This window comes from Peromyscus californicus, unplaced genomic scaffold (genome assembly GCF_007827085.1).
Source record: "Peromyscus californicus insignis strain IS unplaced genomic scaffold, ASM782708v3 Scaffold_15__1_contigs__length_86483966, whole genome shotgun sequence".
Classification (NCBI taxonomy): domain Eukaryota; kingdom Metazoa; phylum Chordata; class Mammalia; order Rodentia; family Cricetidae; genus Peromyscus; species Peromyscus californicus.
The window spans coordinates 52,131,651-52,152,131 of NW_026294447.1; the positions used below are offsets into that span (position 1 = coordinate 52,131,651).

A 20,481-nucleotide genomic window follows, 5' to 3' on the forward strand; every position below is an offset into this window, starting at 1 on the left:
TTGCTGAACTAATGTCATGTCACAACAATCACCAGCATACAGCAATAAGCTTTTATCTACTCTGAGGGTCTTGGTCATATAGAGATGAACTAAGCTAGACCAAGCTTGGATGGGTGGCCAAGCTCTGTTTCTCATTCTTACCAACCTTCTCTGTGCTCCACGAAATCTAAGGATATATATATATAGCTACAGAGAACAAGATTGATTGCACAAGCACTTATCAAAGCGTAAGTCAATGTTTGTTTGTGGTGTTGTGATAAAACATTATGAGCAAAATCAACCTGGGGAAGGAAAGGGTTTATTTAGCTTATACTTCCAAGTCATAATCCATTATTGATGGAAGTTGGGGCAGGAACTGAAGCAGACACCATAGAGAAATGCTGCTTATGGGCTTGCTCTCCCTCTGGCTCATGCTCAGCTAGGCTTCTCATACAGCCTAAACCCACCTCCCTAGGGATCTACCACCATAGTGGGCTGGGTTCTTATATATCAGTTAACATTCAAGAAAATGATCCACAGACATGCCTACAGGCCAGTCTGGTGACGGCAATTCTTCATTTGAGGTTCTCTCATCCCAGACAACACCAAGTGATCCAAGGTAACACTAGGTTGTATCAACTTGACTCTAACATCTTACCAGGACAGTCACAGAATGCCTGCAAACACTTCGTTAGGGAAAGTAAATCACACAACTGAACCAAAACCAAGGGGAAATAGACATTCCTCATTAGTGGAGGAATGTCAGAGTCACTCAGTGAAAGGGGCTGGCTCAGGGAGCAGTGGGAACGTGGAGTCTCATCTCTCACATTGGACAGGACATAGTCATACTATAAAATGATCTCTTGCTGTTCATCAGAAGTTAAACCTTCACTGAGCACTGTTAGTCCCATTTGGCAACTTTACTCTCCTTTAAGACATAACATATACCGCCTCCTTCTTATGCCTATCATTTCTGTAGTCTCTGTTGGTTCAAGGGGTCAATACAGCCTATCTGGCTTAACTACCATCATCTCCTAACTCATCTTCCACTGCCTTCCTTTATTACCTCCATTCCTCTCTATATAGCAGGCAGAGTGATCCTTTAGGATAGAATAGTCTATCTTTATTTTTCTGGCTTAAATCCTTTCAGGGCCTTTTACATCTCTTACAGTAAAAACCTGAATTCTGCAGATGCCTAGAGAGTTCTCCAGCATCCCTGTCTCCTCACGCCCTCCCACTTCATTTACACTGCTCTCTCCACATGGTCACACTGGCCTCTTGCCATTTCTTGACTCCCTCTTACACACTCTTAGTCTGGGGCCTTAACCTGCTGTTCTCCAAGGCTTGAGTGGTCCAATACCCACTCGACGCACTCTCTCGCTCCCTCTCACCACTGAGGCCTGCCCTGAGCTTAGTCACACACCCCCAGCTGGCATCCTGGTTCTCTTTCCTTTCTCTAGTGTTATCCAACACGTAATACTTCATTCACTTTTCCACATGGCTCTCCCCATCAAATCAAACCAGAGTTCTGAGATGCAGTATTTTTGTTGTGTTGGTTTCCTGATTATATCCTAAGTGACTAAGGGAGCACTGGTACGTGTGGCTAGAAGGGGAGTCACTGAATTTTCTGCACATGACTCTCGAAAACTGAGTACAGAGGTGTTGAAAACAAGTGGGTAGCTCTTTTCAAATATTTGCTTTAAACTGTGTACGGCTGAGAGGCCTCAGAAAATGCTTGAGAACTAAGAAAAGATTGCCTAGTCTAAAGAAGTTATGCGAACTAGGTCTTCAGTAACTGTCATCAGGTACAGTTTCTTTAAAGTTTAAAGTACAGTCAATATTTAAGTACACACACCCAAAACCCCATGTAACTATCATTGAAAGATAGTTACAATGATTTTTCAGTGGATTCTTGAAGATTAACTTCATTTTCCTCATTTCATATTATTGGTGGACCATAATCTGTAGCTGTAGCACACAGAGAAGGCAGGTAAATAAGGGCAAGAGAGGTAATTTTATAACTTTTCTAATTTTGCATTATGAAAAAACAATACCTAACATTTTTATCTTGATGACTAAAGTAATTTCAAATGATTACTCAGTATTAAGAGTGTTGGGAAATTTGCAGCAGGTATACTGTTTTGTTATGGTGAAGTTATTGGATGGGGGTGTTGGAGCAGTGGTTCAATGTATGAGTGCATACTGCTCATATAGAGGACCTGAGTTTGGTTCCCAACACCTATATCAGGTGGCTTACAGCAACCTGTAACACCAGCTCCAGGGGATCCAGTACCCTCTTCTAGCCTCTGTAGATGCCTGTACACACACACACACACACACACACACACACACACACACACACACACACACACACACACACACACACAGTGGGGGGGGAGAGAGAGAGAGAGAAAGAGAGAGCGCTAAATAAATAAATTTACAAAAAAAGAATACCTGAAGTTATTAGTAATGATTTGACTCAGTTGGTAAACTGCCTGCCACACAGGATGAGGAACTGAGTTTGGATAACTGGCAACCATTAAGTGCCAAGGAAGGCAGTGTGCACTGTCTGTGGCCCTTGTGTTTGGGGGCTGGGATGGGGCCGAGCATAGAGAGACGGATCGCTGCAAATCCTTAGCCAGTCAGCCCAGCTGAATCTATGAGTTCCAGGTTCAGTGAGACAAAAAGAAGTAGAGACTGATCAGGGGACACATTCAGCATCAAACCCCGGCACACCTACACACACCCACATGAGCATGTACATTCAGGACACACATGAAATTATTAATATGGCAACTACATCTATGCATCAGAAAGACCTCTAAAACTGAAAAGTAGACATTCCAAAGCCATTGTCCCAAAACTTTGTCCCAGACTCTGTCCTGGGACTTTTTATATCTGACACCTTAACAGGTTTAATGGCATCTAGTGTTGGAGCAGCAAACATTAATTATAAAATATTGTGGATTGCTCTGGGGCAAGAAGAAGCAGTTGGTGTTATGAGAAAGACGCGATGGTACCTTTTGAGTTTAAGAGCTTGAAGCCACTTGGGAGGGCTATCTCTAACTCACAGCGCAGTGTAGTCATGGAAACCCACACTGGCAACTCTGAGCCAGCAAGAGGCTCAGTGTATTCACTGCCCAGTGCTGCTGGAAAGAATTGTGGGTTTGACATGACGATCCTTTGAGAAATTTCGAGAGGTTACTGTGCAGTTATCTAGAATGGTGTAAGAAGGCTTCTTTCTCAATGTTGATAGATTAGTAAGGCAGTATTATAGGCATAAAATACTTCACATCAGGGGGGACATTTATTCAACAGAAAAAAAAGAGGTTGTGTCCCTCTAAAGCAGCAGTTCTCAACCTGTGGGTCATCATCCCTTTGTGGGTTGAGATATCCAGCATATCAGATATTTGCATTATAGTTCATAACAGAAGCAAAATTACAGTTATGAACTAGCAATGAAATAATGTTTTCCTTTTTCTTTCTTCTTTCTTCTCTCATATATTACATCCTGACTGCAGTTTCCCCTCTCTCCTCTCCTTCCAGTTCCCTTCTTCACCTCTCCTCTCCCCCATATCCACTCCTCCTCTGCAACGGAATAATTTTGTGGTTGAGGATCACCATAACACGAGGAACTATATTAAATGGTTGCAGCATTAGGAAGGTTGAGAACCAATGCTCTAAAGAAACCGAGACTCTCACTTAGTGCTATTTATTTCATAGTAGACAAAGATCCTGCTCTTAAATTGCTTTCAGCTTAGTAACATTTATAGGCAAATAAGTAAATAATAACATTACAGTGTGATACGTTTGGAAAATGTAAGGGCAAATGCTCCATAAGAGAGTCACCTGACTCAGTTTTTGGGAGGGAAACAGTATCTTGGAAGCCTCCCTGGATGTGAAATCCCCTATTGAAGATTGAAATATAAATGAAAGAGAGGAAACTTTCAGACAAAGGTGCAGATAGGTGGAATGGAATATTAGGTGTTAGCTGAAAAGCAGCAAATATGGAACGGTAAAGTGTTCAGAGCTAGTTAGCACCATGGACATTTCAGGCATTAGCTTTACAGCTACGCAAGCTTCAGTCTCCTAAGGGACATGGCAGCGCATACAGAATGTGATGTAGACTATATGTAATCTCTCTAAGGTAATCGCTAGAGCAGAAAGTGCCTACAGATTTGAATGGACAGTGTAGACAAGAGGGGGAAAGACCCAGAAAGGCTCTCCAACGACTTTCCACCACTGTCCTTAATTTTAAACAGTATTTCCATTTGTAGATCCCTCTTCTAAAGGACTTTCAACACTGGAAATGCCACGGGAATCTTCATCTGCCCCTACGTTAGAAGCAGGTGCACCTGAAACAGGCAGTCACTCGTCAATATCAAGTAAGTGTTTCTCAGTGACGGTTTCTGTATGTGTCAGTTTTGGAACATGACCTATACATATTACTTTCAGTTTTGCTAACCCTCCTACTTAAAAAAAATAGTGCTTCAATAGCTTCCTCAATGATACACTGTTGTGCACTCTATGAAACTCTTGAGGTTAGCATGGCCTGCTTTAGTCCATTCCTCAAATGTTGGCTTGTCCAAGAATCCTAATTTATTAAGGAATAAATACCAAATTTCATCATTCAACAAAGTAAACATCACTACTAGCCTGACCATAGAACATAAAACTGGTCATGTGGTACATGCAAAGCTTTGTTCATGGCAGAACCTTACTTGGTTAAATCTGAGTTACCTTCCATCATGAGCACAGCTTTATCTGGGTTATCCTAAAATAAATGTACCATGATCCTATAGGTGCAACTAAATCTGCTCTTTTTAGTTGCTGAAAATAAAAACGGTCCAACACATCACAAAGTCTACATTAGGTATTTTGAAACTTCCCCCTGCTCTTGGGAGCTAGGTTTTTACCACGAGAATCTTAAGCTCCACTACTGTTCCATCAAGGTGTTTCCCCAAGTCAGTGGTGTCAGGAGATTTTCAGCAGAAAGAAATTCTTGGAAGGAATCAGTGACCCAGACAGATAGAAGTGTACTTTCTGGAAATCTTTCTCTCATGTCCTAATAAACTTGTGTTCCATATGGATGCTGCCTGAAGAGTTAGTGAGTCTTCATGGACCATCTTTTGAAAGGAGGATGGTCTGAAAAGCCAGATACAGTTCTTAGTGTAAATGCTGGTCTGGTTGTGTGGAAAAGAACCATTGTCACCATTCTCTTATCCATTTGCGCATTCATTCATTCATTATTCATTCATTATTCCATGCATTATCTGGTGGGGGCCAGGTATTGTGCTTGTCATTGGGGATCAAAGGTGAATAAATAGAACCTCATTTTTCCCCAAGGAGGGTACAGTCTTAATGATGATCCTAGATAACATTTATTTGATTCTCCTCCTGTATTGACGCCATGATGAATGGCTCACACACAGCATGATCTCGATCCACTCCTTACATACGCACTGCATGGCAGACAGAGGAGAAAGGCTGAATGGCTTGCCTAAAGTCACAGAGCCACCAAGTGATAGAGATAGAAACGGATACTTTGATCTATTAGATTTTCAAGTCGATACTATTTTTAGTATTCCACACAGTCTTTGAATAATTCTAAATCAATTATATTATATGACTGTAAAAGTTTTAAGAAATAGTTTCTAAGTAGCATATATTTTGCCTTTGGTTGCAAAATAGAATGGCTAGTTCTAAAACTAAGTGTTGTGTTTATTTTTTTAATCATGAAGAAGGTTTGATAACTTGACAAAAATCACAATAGTATATTTTCTCTTCCTTATTTACATGAGTCATCTTTAAAAACAAAAGGACACTGAATTCCCTCCTAGAACTCTAAGCAGTATGATTAGAAATGGACAGAATGGTGAAATTGCTGTAATTCCAGTGTGTCAAGGGGGTCAGGATCTCATAGTCATGACTGAGTCTAGCCTTTTGGGGGTGAGTTTAGCACCCCATCTTCCCCGCTCTTGTCATAAAAAGCATCATCATAGAATTCGGTGGTGTGCTCTTGGAGGCATAATGCCAGGAACCTCATCCACTGGTTTTGCTCTCAGGAATTCTGCAGTCTTTGGAATCATTTGAGAGACTGGGAAAATGGAGTAAAGTGGCAGAGCCCTTGCCTAGCATGTGTGAGGGTCTGGGTCCCATCCCCAGCACTGCAAACCAAACCAAAATGAAGAATTGGGGAAATCATCTCAACACTAGAGGATTTATATCCGTACTTGACTGAGTCTGCAAGATGCCACTTATTTTTAATTTTTTAAAATCCTTTAAAAGATTTCTGTTTTTAGTTTGGCATGTAGTTCAGTCAGAAGGTGGCTTGCTTTACACATGCAAGGCTCTGGATTCAAACCCAGAATATTTCTGCTTTTGAATTGTTCTTGAACCTTTACTTTTCAAGTAGTTGCAAACTTGTAAAGTTAACTAATCAATAAACAAATCAGTAACGTTTATTATTTAGTCGGTTAGCTATTCCCACAAATTTAGTGATTATGGGCTCCAAGACACACGAATCCCACCCCATTCCTTTCTGGCTCAAGTTGCTGGTTGATTGTTTTGTAACTAAACATGCCATGACCACCATAAATCAAACAGCATGCGGACTATACCAGAAATGATGTTATAAATGATTTCACTTCATACGTAGCTGCTGTCTCATTGTTGACTGTGAAACCTATACGTATCATTCAGAGTTGCCCAGGGGCTAGTCAGTGGACATTCTGGTCTCTGCAATTCCTTTCTAGGGTGTGCAGTTCAACAGCTTTGGCTTCTGAACTTGCCCTTTCAAGTAAGTCGGGTGGGGGAACCCAAGTTGTCAACATCTGGGTGCCTGGGGGTCAGGCCTACAGTCATCTTGGTGAGGCTGAGTGCTCACACTGGCTGGTGTGTAGGCATGGAGTGTCGCACAGGGGAACAGGAGCAAAGGTGAGGGTGACTTTCTAAGTTAGCACACAGTTGGCAGTGTGCTTTGGATGGTCTCTGGTTTGGAAAAGCTTACAGCTTTTCATTGCTGAGAATCATGCCAAGGCTGAATTGTGGGACAGAAATGTTACCATTGTTTTGTCAAACAAAGAGCGTACTTGTGGAGTGCTATTTAATTCACATTTTCCAAATAGTAGACAGGGACTCAAATAGCTTGGAAATAGTGCAGGCTTTTAAATCAATGTTTTGGCTTACCTCAGTAGCTTTCGATTCAATTCAAGGTAGCACTGTTTGTTCTGAATCCTTTTTAGAATGTGGCAGAGCACATAAGTAAAAAAGCTAACACAAATGAGCATATTGCATTCATTGAGTAAATATGCATAGTTGGTAGATGAATGCTAAGGAGTGCTATTGCCTGTACCGCAGAGACACCGGAAATGACAGAAGGCTTAAGTTTTTTCACTTGATTAGGAGCATATTAATTAAGATCTGTGTGGATGTATAGAGCCTATGTGTGCGACGGGAAATATATTCCCCCCCAGTAATCATCTCCTAATTTCCTTCATATAGCTCAGTATAGGCAGATGAAAAGGGGATCCCTGGGAGTTCTGACAATGAGCCAGTTAATGAAGCGACAGCTGGAGCATCAGTCTAGCGCCCCCCATAACATCAGCAGCTGGGACACTGGTGGGTCAAGCCTTTTCTTCTTCTTTGCCTCTCAGATTAGCTAACACCACTTTCTCTGTGTCCGCTTCTTGTGTTCTTTGGTTAAAATAGTTTTTTAATAACCTGGAAGTAATGAACATATATTCAGATTTTCCAAGTGCTCTAGAGCATTGTGGTCTACATCTAGGCTGATCCCCATCTAGGCTTGTCTCTGTTTAGACGGGTCTCATTTAGGCATGCCCAACTCTTTATTCCTGTAAGAGCCAGATTTCAGATCTCAGATTATCTGCCTGGGGAGGAGGGGTGGAGCTATGATTTCATGGTACAAAGTTTTAAAGGCACCAGATTATCATTACCCTCATTCATAAATTATAAAGTACTGAAGTTTAATAACAAATGTCAGCTTGGTGATGGCATGGTCTCCAAGTCTGACAACGAGTTGTGTATTTTAGCCAGCAGGGTCACCAGGCTGCAGCCACACACTTTCATGTTCATAAGCCAGAACTACACCTAAGCTGTTGTACAGTAAGAATTGACTGCTGTGGCACATCCGTTTTAAATATGACCGCTTTGTGTTTCCTGAACCTTATCACATCTTCTATATACACTGCCTTCTCAGCTCACTGTACAGCAGTGGTCCTCTTTTAAGTGCCTGTCTTGTCTTAGTTTTTCCTTCTTAAATTAAATGGGTCATTTGAGGTACAAGATTATAGACACAAAAGCACCTTGAAGTGTGCATACACCATGAAAATATGAGGGCTGATTATTGCAACATGCTGTGGGAGTGCCCTTTATTATTTTGGTTATTATTTTCTGACTCCAACAGTGAGATTTTTTTTAATTTATTCATTATGATGCAGAATCATGGTGTGCACACAACCAAAATCCTGGGCTGTTTTTCAGATTGTATGTATGTCCTCCCATTTATCTTTGTTGTTCTTCAAGAAGAGATCCACATACCACACCCACCCTTGTGTGTAACAGACAGCTTCAGACTCCCGGAATTCGAAGATTTTTTTGACGTGTCAAAGGCTTGGTGGTTTCATTTAGTGGCATACAGGAGTGAGTAATGAGTAGCCAAGGGGCAACAGACAAGAGAGAGGGGGGAAAGACACTGGCTAGCCATCCCCAAGAATATATTTGGTTTGAGCATTGGCTCCCTTCTCTGTACCGTGGGGGACTGTACCCCCATCTCCAGAGATGAAGCCATGGAACCTGAGAAGCGCAGCTCAGTTAGATCTTTGGTACTAAATGCTCAGGTTGACTTTGGGGCCCTGACTTGGGCTACACGCTGTTGTAGCTCGGTGTGTAGTGCAGCCTCAGCCATTGTAGATTCTGACTACAACTATAATCTAATTTGATTAAGTAGAGTTATGAATATGTAAATTGACCTCAATTTCTGATCTGAACTTTAAGCTACAAAACGCTTCATGATGCCAAATAACCCATTTAGCCATATTTTTTTTTTTTTTTTTTTACTTTTCAACCAGACTTAATGGTTCTCGTCTTTTTGGCTTCACACTTAAGATTCCATGTTGTCCAGATTTCTCTCACTAAACACAGCTGGGGCTTATTTTTTAATTATCCACTCCCCAACTTTGTTCACTTATCTCTGAGTCCCTTAATAAAAGCTTTAACTCATTATTCTCAAGTTTTTTGATTGTTTTGCTTTGGACACAAGATCTTTCTTTGTTACCACCCAGGCTGGCCTTGAACATCTGGGCTCAAGTGATCGTTTTGCCTCAGCCTTCTGTGGTTGAGCCTACATTACACCCGGCTTTGGTGTTCTCATGCTTATTACCTGATCCCAGGGGAGGAGTCTGTGAACATGGAATATGATGTTAGGTGACATGTCACTTTGAACCACACACGTTGCTTCCATGACGCTCTAGTTCCCACCAGGAACAACTATGGTCATGTAGACACACTGAGAATGACAGCTTAAATTGAGTCATGACAAATTCGCCTCAGCATGCACCAGCCCATTCATAGAAAGTCTGCCTCCTCTCCACTGTCCACATCTTCTGTGTGAATGAACGTGCCCTAAGCGTCACTCCATTCTTGCTCCCTGTTCTTGTTCTTCATCTCTCAGCCGAATCTCTATCATTTTCTCTACCTGGTCCATGTGTTTCCCGTGTGAACTGTCTAGCCATTACTCCAGAGTATCATTGATGTATTTGTTGATTTGCATAAAGCATTCTTTCATGGCCACGACACTGGCCCTTCATTTCCTATCAGGAGACACAGGATTTTCATTCTTTTGAAACAGAGTGGGACTAGAACTTTAAAAAAAAGTAGTTTTAGGTCCTCTACCATTTCAGATGCAGCCCATTTAATTGAGTGACAGGTTTGTAACAAAACTGTGACTAACCCTACCTGCAGGTTTCACTTTTATGTCTTAATAAAGTAGCCATGACAAAGATGGCCCCATGTGAAGGTTTGCTGCATTGGTTGTGCTGTGACTATGCTGTGACTGGTATTAAACTAACCACACTGAAGACTGAAATGCTCTCTTTATCCACAGAACAGGTACAGCCCGGGAAACGCCAGTGTAATGTGCCAATGTGCCTAAACCCTGACCTGGAGGGACAGCCACTGAGAACAAGAGGTTGGTTGAGTCCCAGGGTCTCAGACTGTAGAACTGAAGGACCTTGTGTCCCTCACAGATCCACCCAGCAGGTGCAAAACTCTTCTTCAACAGCTTCACATATTCCCAACCCGTAAAATACCTCCAGGGCTGGGGAATTCATGACAGTTCATCCTTGAATGTGTCCAACAAAAGCCCTGCCATAGAGTATCTTTCTAAAGCTTGGGGCCACACAAGACAATTCTAGCATCTCTCACCTCACACTTTGGACATTTGAAAATAACTGCCCATTTATTATGTCCCTAAGCTATTTCTAGACCAGGCATCCCTGGACTCTTCAGCCTTCCTCCCAAGATGCATCAGTTTCCCATGTCACCCTATATTCTTTTCCTGAGCAGAGTTCAGATTGTCCTTATTTTTTCTAGAATGTTGAGACTATGGATAAACAGCTTCTTTTTCAGCTATCTTGAATTATGTATTAAACTACACACTTTATTCTAGTTGTGGGAACAAAATGAGTATGCATCTGCACTAAGATCATTGGAATTTTTCTTTTCCAAATTCATCCCATGCATTTAACTACATAATTAGTTAATTATTACCTTTGTTATTAAAATTCAGAAGGCTGATGAACCTATCATTGGTTACAAAAGAAAGAAAGGAAGGAAGGAAGAAAGAAAGAAAGACAGAAAGAGAGAATTCTGACCACGTTTTCTAAGTAGTCTCTTGAATCAGGCAAACCTATGTTGCTAGGCTAAACTACTCTTCAATTTTTCTAAAGCCTGAGGGGAAATTTGTGTCCAGCTTCCTGGACACTTCTTTGGTAATGAGTAGCACTCTGGCCCTCCAGCAGATGAGATGAGACACTTGTCTGTGAGGCTAATAAATGCTTTCGTAAGTCAGGGTGGTTGAAACAAATCCTTGGTGCTTGGTTGTGATCTAAGTGACCTATCAAAACCAGCATGAAATAAAGGTGAAAGCATCAGTGTGATGCTCAGTCATCTAAGTGACCTACCAAAACCACGGTGAGGTAAAGGTGGAAGCATCAAGGTGATGCACAGTTTTTCAGTCTCTCTCTCACTGCAAGTGGGAGAGTCCATGGGTACAGTTGCGCAGCTGATGTGTGCTTTGAGACAAGTGCATCCTCAGAGTCTCTCTCCCGTCTCTGAGATCCCAAAAGAGACATTGATCAGCATCTCCAGCTTTGAAGTTAGGCTTTGGAGATGGTCCCCTCTGTGTTCAAGTTTCGGAGAGCTCTCTGTTACGGTTCTGTACGGAGGCACTCTGGATGTTCTGGCAGGCAGCAGTGGTGGTGGGCTCAGAGTTATTGCCAGCAAGTGGAGGACAGAAACAGAGGCTGAGTTTAATACTGCTGACTTAGTTGTGGATCACGTACAAGGAAAAGTTGCTGAGGTTTGTGGCTTTCTTTTTTCATATTTCTCACCTTCTCATACATTACTCCCTGGTTCCACTTAGCAGGATTTAGCAATCCATTGTTCAGCTAACGATGTCCTATAAGAACCCATGCCCAGTCACCTAACCTATTTGCTTTGATAGATGCCTGCCATAAATATTGCAACATACTTTCTGTGTTGTCGTTAGAGAAAAACAACTTCATGGGGCTACTGTAAAAACACCTCCCCTTAGGTAATGCTTGTTGGGAAGCCACAGAAACGCCAGAGTCCTTCTTGTTCCTTGGGTTGTAATCTTGACAACCTTGTAATCTTGGAGTTGTTTGTAGTGAGATTGTGGGCACATTACTAGATATTTTTGGACTGATTTTTTTTTTTCTGCTCTGGCATAGTCAGTTTCACCTCTGGCTAGTATTCCTATCAATGATCATGAGACGTGGAGAACTGTTTATAGGCTTGTGCTTTTGCCGACTCTACTGTCGATTTGCTGATGTCTTTGACACTGTGCAACATTTTTACAGACATTCTTTGTTAACCATACACTTAGATATCCCTGGGGAGGAATGCTAGCTCAGAAACAGCTGATAGGTATGGTAGCAAGGTTTGTATTCCCAATTGGGATCTCAGGAAGGTGAAGATATTTTTAGATAGTTGGTACTTGCTTCTCAGAAATATGCTTTAGAAACTTTACCTGGGGAGGTGGTCTATAGCGTGTTATCGAGAACTTCAACACCATTTCCCCCTCAGACGGCAGCATCGCCCTCCAGGTTAGATGTCTAAGACTTGTATTCTCATATCTTTAGTGACCATTCTTTCACTTGTTATTCTTTCTGAGGAGAAATAATACATTTTTTTTTCAGGACCAAGTTATGTGTTTCATGATGAGAAATGGATTATTTAAATGATCATTATTTTATTATGCGCTTTTTTTTTGTCTGCTTGAAGAACTCAGATTGATAGTTACTACTTAGCAGAGCATGCTGTTATTTCACGTTGTCACTCTGGGGGTCATCTTAGAGGTCTCATTTACACAGTTCCAGGGCATCTGCCCTGCACTGGTGGCTTCTTAATGGAGAACACCCTCCTGACTCTCCACATTATGTTTTGAGATTTATAGTGTGTGTGTGTGTGTGTGTGTGTGTGTGTGTGTGTGTGTGTGTGTGTGTACTCACATGCATGCAGGTGCCCATGCAGGCCAGAAGAAGAGCCTGTCAGGCCCCTGGAGCTGGAGTCTCAGGCAGGTGTAAGTTGCCTTGATGTGAATACTGGGAACCAGACTTGAGTCCTCTGGAAGAGCAGAAGGCTCTCTTAACTGCTGAACCATCTTTCCAGTCCCCACATTCACTGTCTGTTGGTGCTGGTTGCTAAGATTCTGGCCTCGGATTTCCTTGAAAAGATCTAAGCTCAAAGTTTTGAAACTGTTGTATTGACTGAGTGAAGCAGAGCAAGTCATCAAGGGAAGTAGCTGACTCTGCATTCACAAATACTTCAGTTGACAGGAAAGTCTTTTCGCTCTAGTGTTTATGATAATAATTTCCAAAGCAGAATACTGAACTAGTTTTCTAGTGTCCCCTTTGTTCATGTGTATGAAGTTTGGGGTCTCACTACCTCCCCTCTTGTTTAAGTGTATGAAGTTTGGGGTCTCACTGCCTTCTCATAGAAGCCCACTTTAATGATGATATGCACTTGTGCATTAGAAATATCATATTGTTCATTTAATGCTAGGAAGTCCATCTTTATTTTAGACCCTGCTGGCCCAGCTGAATTTTCTGGTTTTTTTAAAGTCATGAAGTGAGAGAGGTAGGGCATCCAGTTCTTCCTTGGTCTTAGTTTCCTCTCAGGTCTTTGTCATGCCCCGGGTGGGATGTCTGTGATCTCATGAATGTGATCTTCTGAGAGTTAATGAATGCCGAGTGGAGACTGTCCTGGTTCCAGAAACTGTGTTCACGGTTGTCTCTCTGCTGCTTATCCAGGTGCCACTAAATCCAGTCTGCTGTCAGCACCCAGCATAGCCAGTATGTTTGTGCCCGCACCCGAAGAGTTCACGGATGAGCAGCCAACGGTGATGACGGACAAGTAAGCTCCCTGGTTTTTGTTTGTTTGTTTGCTTGCTTTTTCTTGTGCTTTGGTTATAGAGTTAGAGTTTGGTCCCCAGGTGAGGAAGTGCACTTTGCATTTGAGTCACACCTGATTTTTCAAAGGGCTGAAGCTGTGTTGTACACAATTGAGGTTTAGAAATGTATGCACTATGAGTAGTGTTTTGTTTATGCTTTGGCAGCGCCCCCTTTTAATTTGGATAGAATCAGATAATCCTACTTACCCCTAAAAATAATTTAACACTCATAAAATCTTCAGCCTGGAAATGTCCAGTTGTTACACTGGGAACAAAGAAGAGACTCCATTCTCTTTTTTTTTTTTTTTTGGTGGGAGGTGGGAGGGGATGTCTAGATAGGGTTTCTCTGAGTAGCGCTGGCTGGCCTGGATCTCAGAGGAGATCCGCCTACCTCTGCCTCCAGAGTGCTGGGATTAAAGGCATGTGCCACTACTGCCTGGCTTCATTCTTCTTCCATCCTGGAAGTACAATCCACTCTCTGCATCTCAAACTGGCTCATCACCTCCCAGACTGTCAGTTGCTGATAGCCCTGAGTTCTTCTAGGATTAAGCCCACATGTTTAGCTTAAGGCATTCTAGTGTGTGAATGTCCCTACTGCTCTTTCTTAAGCTCCTTCTCTGTTTCCAGAGCATTCTCGAGGCGTTCTTTCTTGGTATTTGATCTTCCTAGTGAACTTCGGATTGCACACTTAAAATCTAGCAGAAGGCAAAGTTCCCCTGGTTGTGAGGGAAAGGATTAGTCACACCCTTCTCCAGTTTCCCAAAGCCTCTGGGCCATCTCCAGCCCAGCACTTGTAGCACTGTATTTTATCTCTTTGTCTACATAGTACAGGTGCATGTTATAAAATAGATCGTGAGTTCCCTGGGATGAGAGCAATTTCTTCTGTGTTTTGTGCCCTAAGTACCCTATGTCTTGCCTGGCACACCAATATTTTTTTAGTGTGTATGATAAAATAAAATGAGGCTTGGAGATTTTCAAACCCGCACAGACCCCAGGGACTAGACAGGCTCCTGGATAAAGGGGGCTCACAGTCTAATAAAGGAAAGCGAGGTAGAAAGGATGGTGCAGATATCCACATAGTGTTGCTCACTGTGCAGTCAGAAGTGAGGTGAAGGCTGTCTTAGGGTTTCGACTGCTGTGACTAAACACTATGACCCCAAACAAAGTTATTTTACAACTTGTAGTCCGTCATTTAGGAAAATCAAGGCAGGAACCTGGAGGCAGGAACTGATGCAGGGGCCATGGAGGAATGCTGCTTACTGACTTGTTTCCCCATCACTGTCTCAGCTTGCTTTTTTATACACCCCTAGACCACCTGCCCAGGGATGGTACTGCCCACAGTGACCTGGGCCCTCCCATGTCAATCATGAGTCAAGAAAATGCCCCACAGACTTGCCTACAGACTGAGCCCATAGAGGCATTTTCTCGGCTAAGATCCCTTCTTCCCAGATAACCCCAGCTTGTATCAAGTTGATATAAAAACTAGTCGGCACAGTTCTTCTCACATACTTGAGAAGCAGATGTGTCTGGCTTGTGCAACTACCTAGAAATGTCCCCAGAGCTTTGGTATAATTTCTCCATTTTGTGTCATAACGCCCCCCCCCCCACTTTAAGTTATCGTTTTTCTTAGTTGCTTCTGGTTGTGTGTGTGTGTGTGTGTGTGTGTGTGTGTGTGTGTGTGTGTGTGTGTGTGTGTGTTTCTGTGTGTTCCAATGCACATGCATTTATGTGAACATATGTGTGGAGGTCAGAGGTCAGCCCTAGTGCTGGGATTACAAGCGCTTGCCCCAGACCCAGCTTTATCACTTGGGTACTGGGACTCAACCTCAGGTCCTCATACTTGCATGGCAAGCCCTTTACCAACAGAGCCACTGTCCTAGCCCTTTGGTTCCTTTTGTGTGCTGTCTCTAGAGTTCCAAATGTGAATTTTAAATGTTAAATTAACTTTAAGACACTCTCTTCTTTGGCTCATATTTAGGCGCATTTCAGATGGAAAGGGTGCAGTAACCATAGCTCTGGTCCCTGAGTTATTTTTAGTTCTCAATTTCACTTTAGAAAGCTGCCTTTGGTTGGGTTGAGTGAAATCTATATTAGGACACAGCAAAGAGCAATACATTGTGGGTTTCTTAAAAGCAGATGCCACTGCTCTTCCATATTAGTTTAGCGGGACTAGACATTCACAAAGCTGGTATAAGAGAGCAGTGGAGAAGAGGCACTGGCCAGCGCCACAGGCTTCCTAGAGTGTCCAGGTTCACTTGAGTCCTCTGTCTTTTCCCCACAGACGGGACATCTTTTGAAGGCTTCTAGCCATGGCTAGGCATTTTTTCACTTTGACAATTGAAAATTAATCTAGTTATCGCAATCCCCTCTCCATCCTTGGTGCTGCCTGTGAGGTGGCTGCCGTCTCCTGCACAGCATCGTGGCTGCCCTTAGACATCTGATACAGCCCAAGATCATCAAATAGAGGACCCTGAAGGTTATCCTGTACCAGTCAGAACACTATGTCCAAGTTAAGTGCATCTGACAGAAACCCAGAGGCATCAGCAACAGGGTGTAAGGAGATTCAGGGGCCAGATCCCGAGGCCTAGCGTTGGCTATGGGACAGGAAAGCTGGGCACAGACCACCCGGTGGCTTCCAGAAGTTCCTGGTCCACCGCGTCAAGGATCTGGAAGACCTGATGTGAGCAAATCTGACTGTGCTGAGATCACTCACAGCGTTTCCTCCAGGAACCCCAAACCGTCACGGAAACAGCAGCCCAGCTGGCCGTCCGAGCCACCAAATGTTGCCAAGCTGTACGATGAAGAACAAGTAGATGACTCATGTGCACGTTTATCTGTGTTTAAGTAAAACTGCAAAAACAGATCCGAAAACTCTAGTTACTGACTATTCTTAGATGTAATTTCACTTTCCTGAAGTCCCAGAAGCTGTTAGTCTATCCGAAGCTCTTTCTAAAGGAGCAGAAACTCCCATGGGGCCAGAAGCTTGTGGGCTGAATGGTAATGGAAGGGCCATGATCCCTGCCACCCAATCTCTTCCCCGTCTTACGGTGACAGTGGCACTGGAGTCTCCCAAGACTTCCGGCAAATGGTTGTGTTTGTGTACTGCCTTGAAACCACGGTGGCTTTCTAGCATGTCTGCCCTCTGTTTTCCTTTGCAGATGCCATGACTGTGGGGCCGTTCTCGAAGAATACGATGAAGAAACCCTGGGGCTGGCCATCGTGGTCCTCTCCACGTTCATTCATCTGAGCCCGGACTTGGCGGCCCCTCTGTTGCTTGATATCATGCAGTCCGTGGGAAGGTGAGTGTTAGCCTCTATTTTATCCGCTAAGCAGATCTTGAAGTCGGAGCCATCAGTTTGAAAGTGAACTACCCAGTCACCTGGTAGATGCCTGGTACCTGTGGGATCAATTCAGACTAGTTTTTTTTTTTAATGGATGGAAGCATCTTTTGATTTCATTTCTCAGCTGTACCAGGTCATGAGTCAAGGTCAGAGTCTGACTGTCGCTCCCTAGAGCTGCATGAGCTATTATGTGTGACAGTGTTCGGATGGTCCGTCCAAAGTAGGCTTTGTGTTAACCATTATAACGATGATCCTGTTCTCTCTCTTCTCCTGTTTTGTGGTCATCTGACACTTCTTTTGTGATCTCAAGGGAGCCTCACTTAACTGTTCAGTTCAGGGTATCATTGTGTGTCACACTACATCTTCACAGTTCTGACTCAGATAAAGGAAGCGTGCACATGTTGTGGGAATAGGACCTTCCGTCTGAGGGTTAATATGAAGGCAATTCCCTTTATGTATAGACATTAGAAGAGGAATGTGTTTTGTGCCCATGACTAAATTCCAGTTCAGTAATAACTATGTAGCTCACAGAGACTGAGTTAGACTCAGGGTGAACTTGCAAAGTTTCTGATCTCTGCCAGCACAGTGCTAGGTGCCTTGGACCATCAGCATTAAGACTTCACTCCTGGGGCTGGAAAGATGGCTGCTCTCCCAGAGGACCAGGTTCAATTCCCAGTACCCACATGGCAGCTCACAACTGTCTGTTAACTCTAGGCCCAGGGGATGGGATGCCTGGCCTCTGAGGGTGCTGCATACACACAGTGAACAGACATCCATATACATAAAATAAAATTAAAGATTAAAAATATTATAAAAAAAAAGACCTAGATCCTATGTTCAGGTAATCTGTGGAGCTTTTTGTTTGTTTCCTTTTGGTTTTTTTGACAGGGTCTTGCTGTGCAGTCCAGGTTGACCTTGAACTTGCTGTGTTGTAGCTCCAGTGGCTTTGATCTTGTGATCCTCCAGCCTCAGACTCCTTAGTTACTGGGATTATAGATGTGTGCCACCATGCTTGGCTATGGCTTGGTTGTTGAAAGGAACAGTTTTGTGTGAAATCGTTGGGTGGCCACACAAGACAGGGCTTAGGCAAGCACCTCGAGAAGCCGAGAGTGGAAATGCTTCCCATTGTTTGGAGGAGGAAGAACCTGCAGATACTTGGGATTTCAGGGAGCGAAAGACAATCTTTTTGGTTTGTGGCCTTGGGTTTTTTTCTTTTTTATCTTTTGTTTTGCTTTTGATATAGGGTTTCACTATGTAGCGTAGGCTGGCCTCTAACAGGGTTTCCTCCAGGAACCCCAAACTGTCACGGAAACAGCAGCCCAGCTGGCCGTCAGAGCCACCAAACATTGCCAAACTGTACGATGAAGAAGAACAAGTGATGACTCACGTGCACGTTTATCTGTGTTTAAGTAAAACTTCTGTGTCCTAGGCTGCCTCAACCAACAATCCTCCTGCCTCCAAAGTGCCGGGCTTATGGGCGTGTGCCAGCACACACCTGAGAAGGAGCCTCAATGCTCCTAAACTTAACTTAAAAAAGAGTAAGAACAGGGGCTGTGGAGATGGCTCAGCGGGTAAGACATCTGCTCTGCAAGTGTGTGTGCCTGGGTTCAAACTCCCAGCACCCACATAATAAGCCAGGCATGCACAGGTGAGCATCTGTAGCCCCAGTGCTGCTGGGGGCTGAGGTATGAGGAACACTGGAATTTCCTGGCCAGCCGAGCTCCAGGTTTAGCGAGGGACCCTGTCTCCAGGAAAGAAGGCAGAGAAGAATACAGGACACTGACAGCCTCCTCTGGCCTCTGTGCACACCGTCTGCGTGTATGGGCACATACACATGTACAACATGTACACTCACACACTTACACAGTAGTAGTAATTCTGATGTCGAGTTAAACAGGAAAACATTAAAAACTTGATCACAAAAATATATAATCCTGCTATTTGCTCCCCACCCCAATTCATGTGTATAATATGGTGTGGTATGTATATGTATGATATATATGTGGTGCATGTGAGTGTGGTGTGGTATGGTATATGTATGTAAAGTATGTGTGTGGTGCGTGTGAGTGTGGTGTGGTATAGCATATGTATGTAAGGTATGTGTGTGGTGTGTGTGTCTGTGGTATGATGTGGTATGTGTATGTATAATATGTGTGTGGTGTGTGTGAGCATAGTATGGAGTGGTGCATGTGAGTGTAGGATGGTGTGGTGTGTATGTGCATAGTATGTGTGTGGTATATGTAAACATAGTATGGAGTGGTACATGTGAGTGTAGGATGGTGTGGTCTAGGTGTATATGGTATGTGTGTGGTGTGTGTGAGTGTAATATGGTGTGGTGTGTGTGTGTGTGTGGTATGTGTGTGGTACATGTGAGTATAGTATGGTGTGGTATGTGTGTATGGTATGTATGTGGTGTGTGTGAGTGTAGTATGGTGTAGTATGTGTGTGTATGGTATGTGTGAGTGTGTGGGCACACCTATTTGCATATGCAGAAGCCAGAGGACTTCAGATGTCTTGCTTATCACTCTCCTCCTTATTCCCTTGAGACAGGGTCTGTCCTTGAACTAGAAGCTTGCTGATTATGCTAGGCTGACTGGCAACGAGCTCCCAAATTCCAAGTGTCTCCACTTCCCAGTGTTGGGTTCCAGGCATATACAAGCATTCCTAACTTTTTTTACATGAGTGCTAGGGATTTGAACTCAGGTCCTCACGCTTGCACAAGTGCTCTTACCTACTGAGCCATCTCCCCAGCCAGATCTCCCTGATGATTTTGGAGTATTTTTAGAGTTACATAGTTAGAGACTGCATAAAGTTAAGTGTAACCAAAATTCAAAAGCCATTATAAGAAGTAAGTGATGAATATGGGAACTGGAAGAGATAAGGAAAAGATGGCTTCATCCAAGCCGTTGATTTGAACTCAGTCTTGGTAATTATAGAATAAATGCTGTGTCCTCTATCTCTACCCCATGGAGTTGACGGTTTTGATTAAGGCATGACCACAGTACCTACTGTCACCACTCTGTAGTTTTAGAGCAGGTAGAGTTGTGGTTCTGCTCTGTGGCCATCTTGGCACAGCTGGTCTAAGCCACAGAGGACACAGAGAGGAGATTGTGAGGTGTAATATTAAAGTGTATATAATCCGTGTCCTGATTACTACCAACTGTTAGGGTGGAAACGTGTTTTGAAGAAAAACATGGAAAAACAGTAGCACACACATTCACATACTTCCATAGGTAGACACTTAAATACCTACATTCGCACACTTGACTATCTAGCTCCTTTGGGTAGACTAGCAAGAGACTGAAAAACATTTAGTGCAAATTGGCGTGACTCTTGATAGCCTAATCTTGACCATCAAGCTGCCAAGAAAGCAGATTCTGGAATCATCTATGCAGCTTTCTTTACATGTCCCAGTTTCACTGTGAAGAACACAAGATGAGATAATGTGGC

The 20,481-nt window shown here is 43.2% G+C and overlaps 1 protein-coding gene across 1 annotated transcript in view; it reads left to right on the forward strand.

Moving 5' to 3' along the window:
* Positions 1–20,481, forward strand: part of Unc79 (unc-79 homolog, NALCN channel complex subunit) — a 245,998-nt gene that overhangs the window by 174,165 nt on the left and 51,352 nt on the right. Inside the window, 5 exon segments of the mRNA XM_052738842.1 lie at positions 4,257–4,364; positions 7,483–7,599; positions 10,103–10,186; positions 13,551–13,653; positions 16,849–16,989. Coding sequence (XP_052594802.1) covers positions 4,257–4,364; positions 7,483–7,599; positions 10,103–10,186; positions 13,551–13,653; positions 16,849–16,989 — 553 coding nt within the window.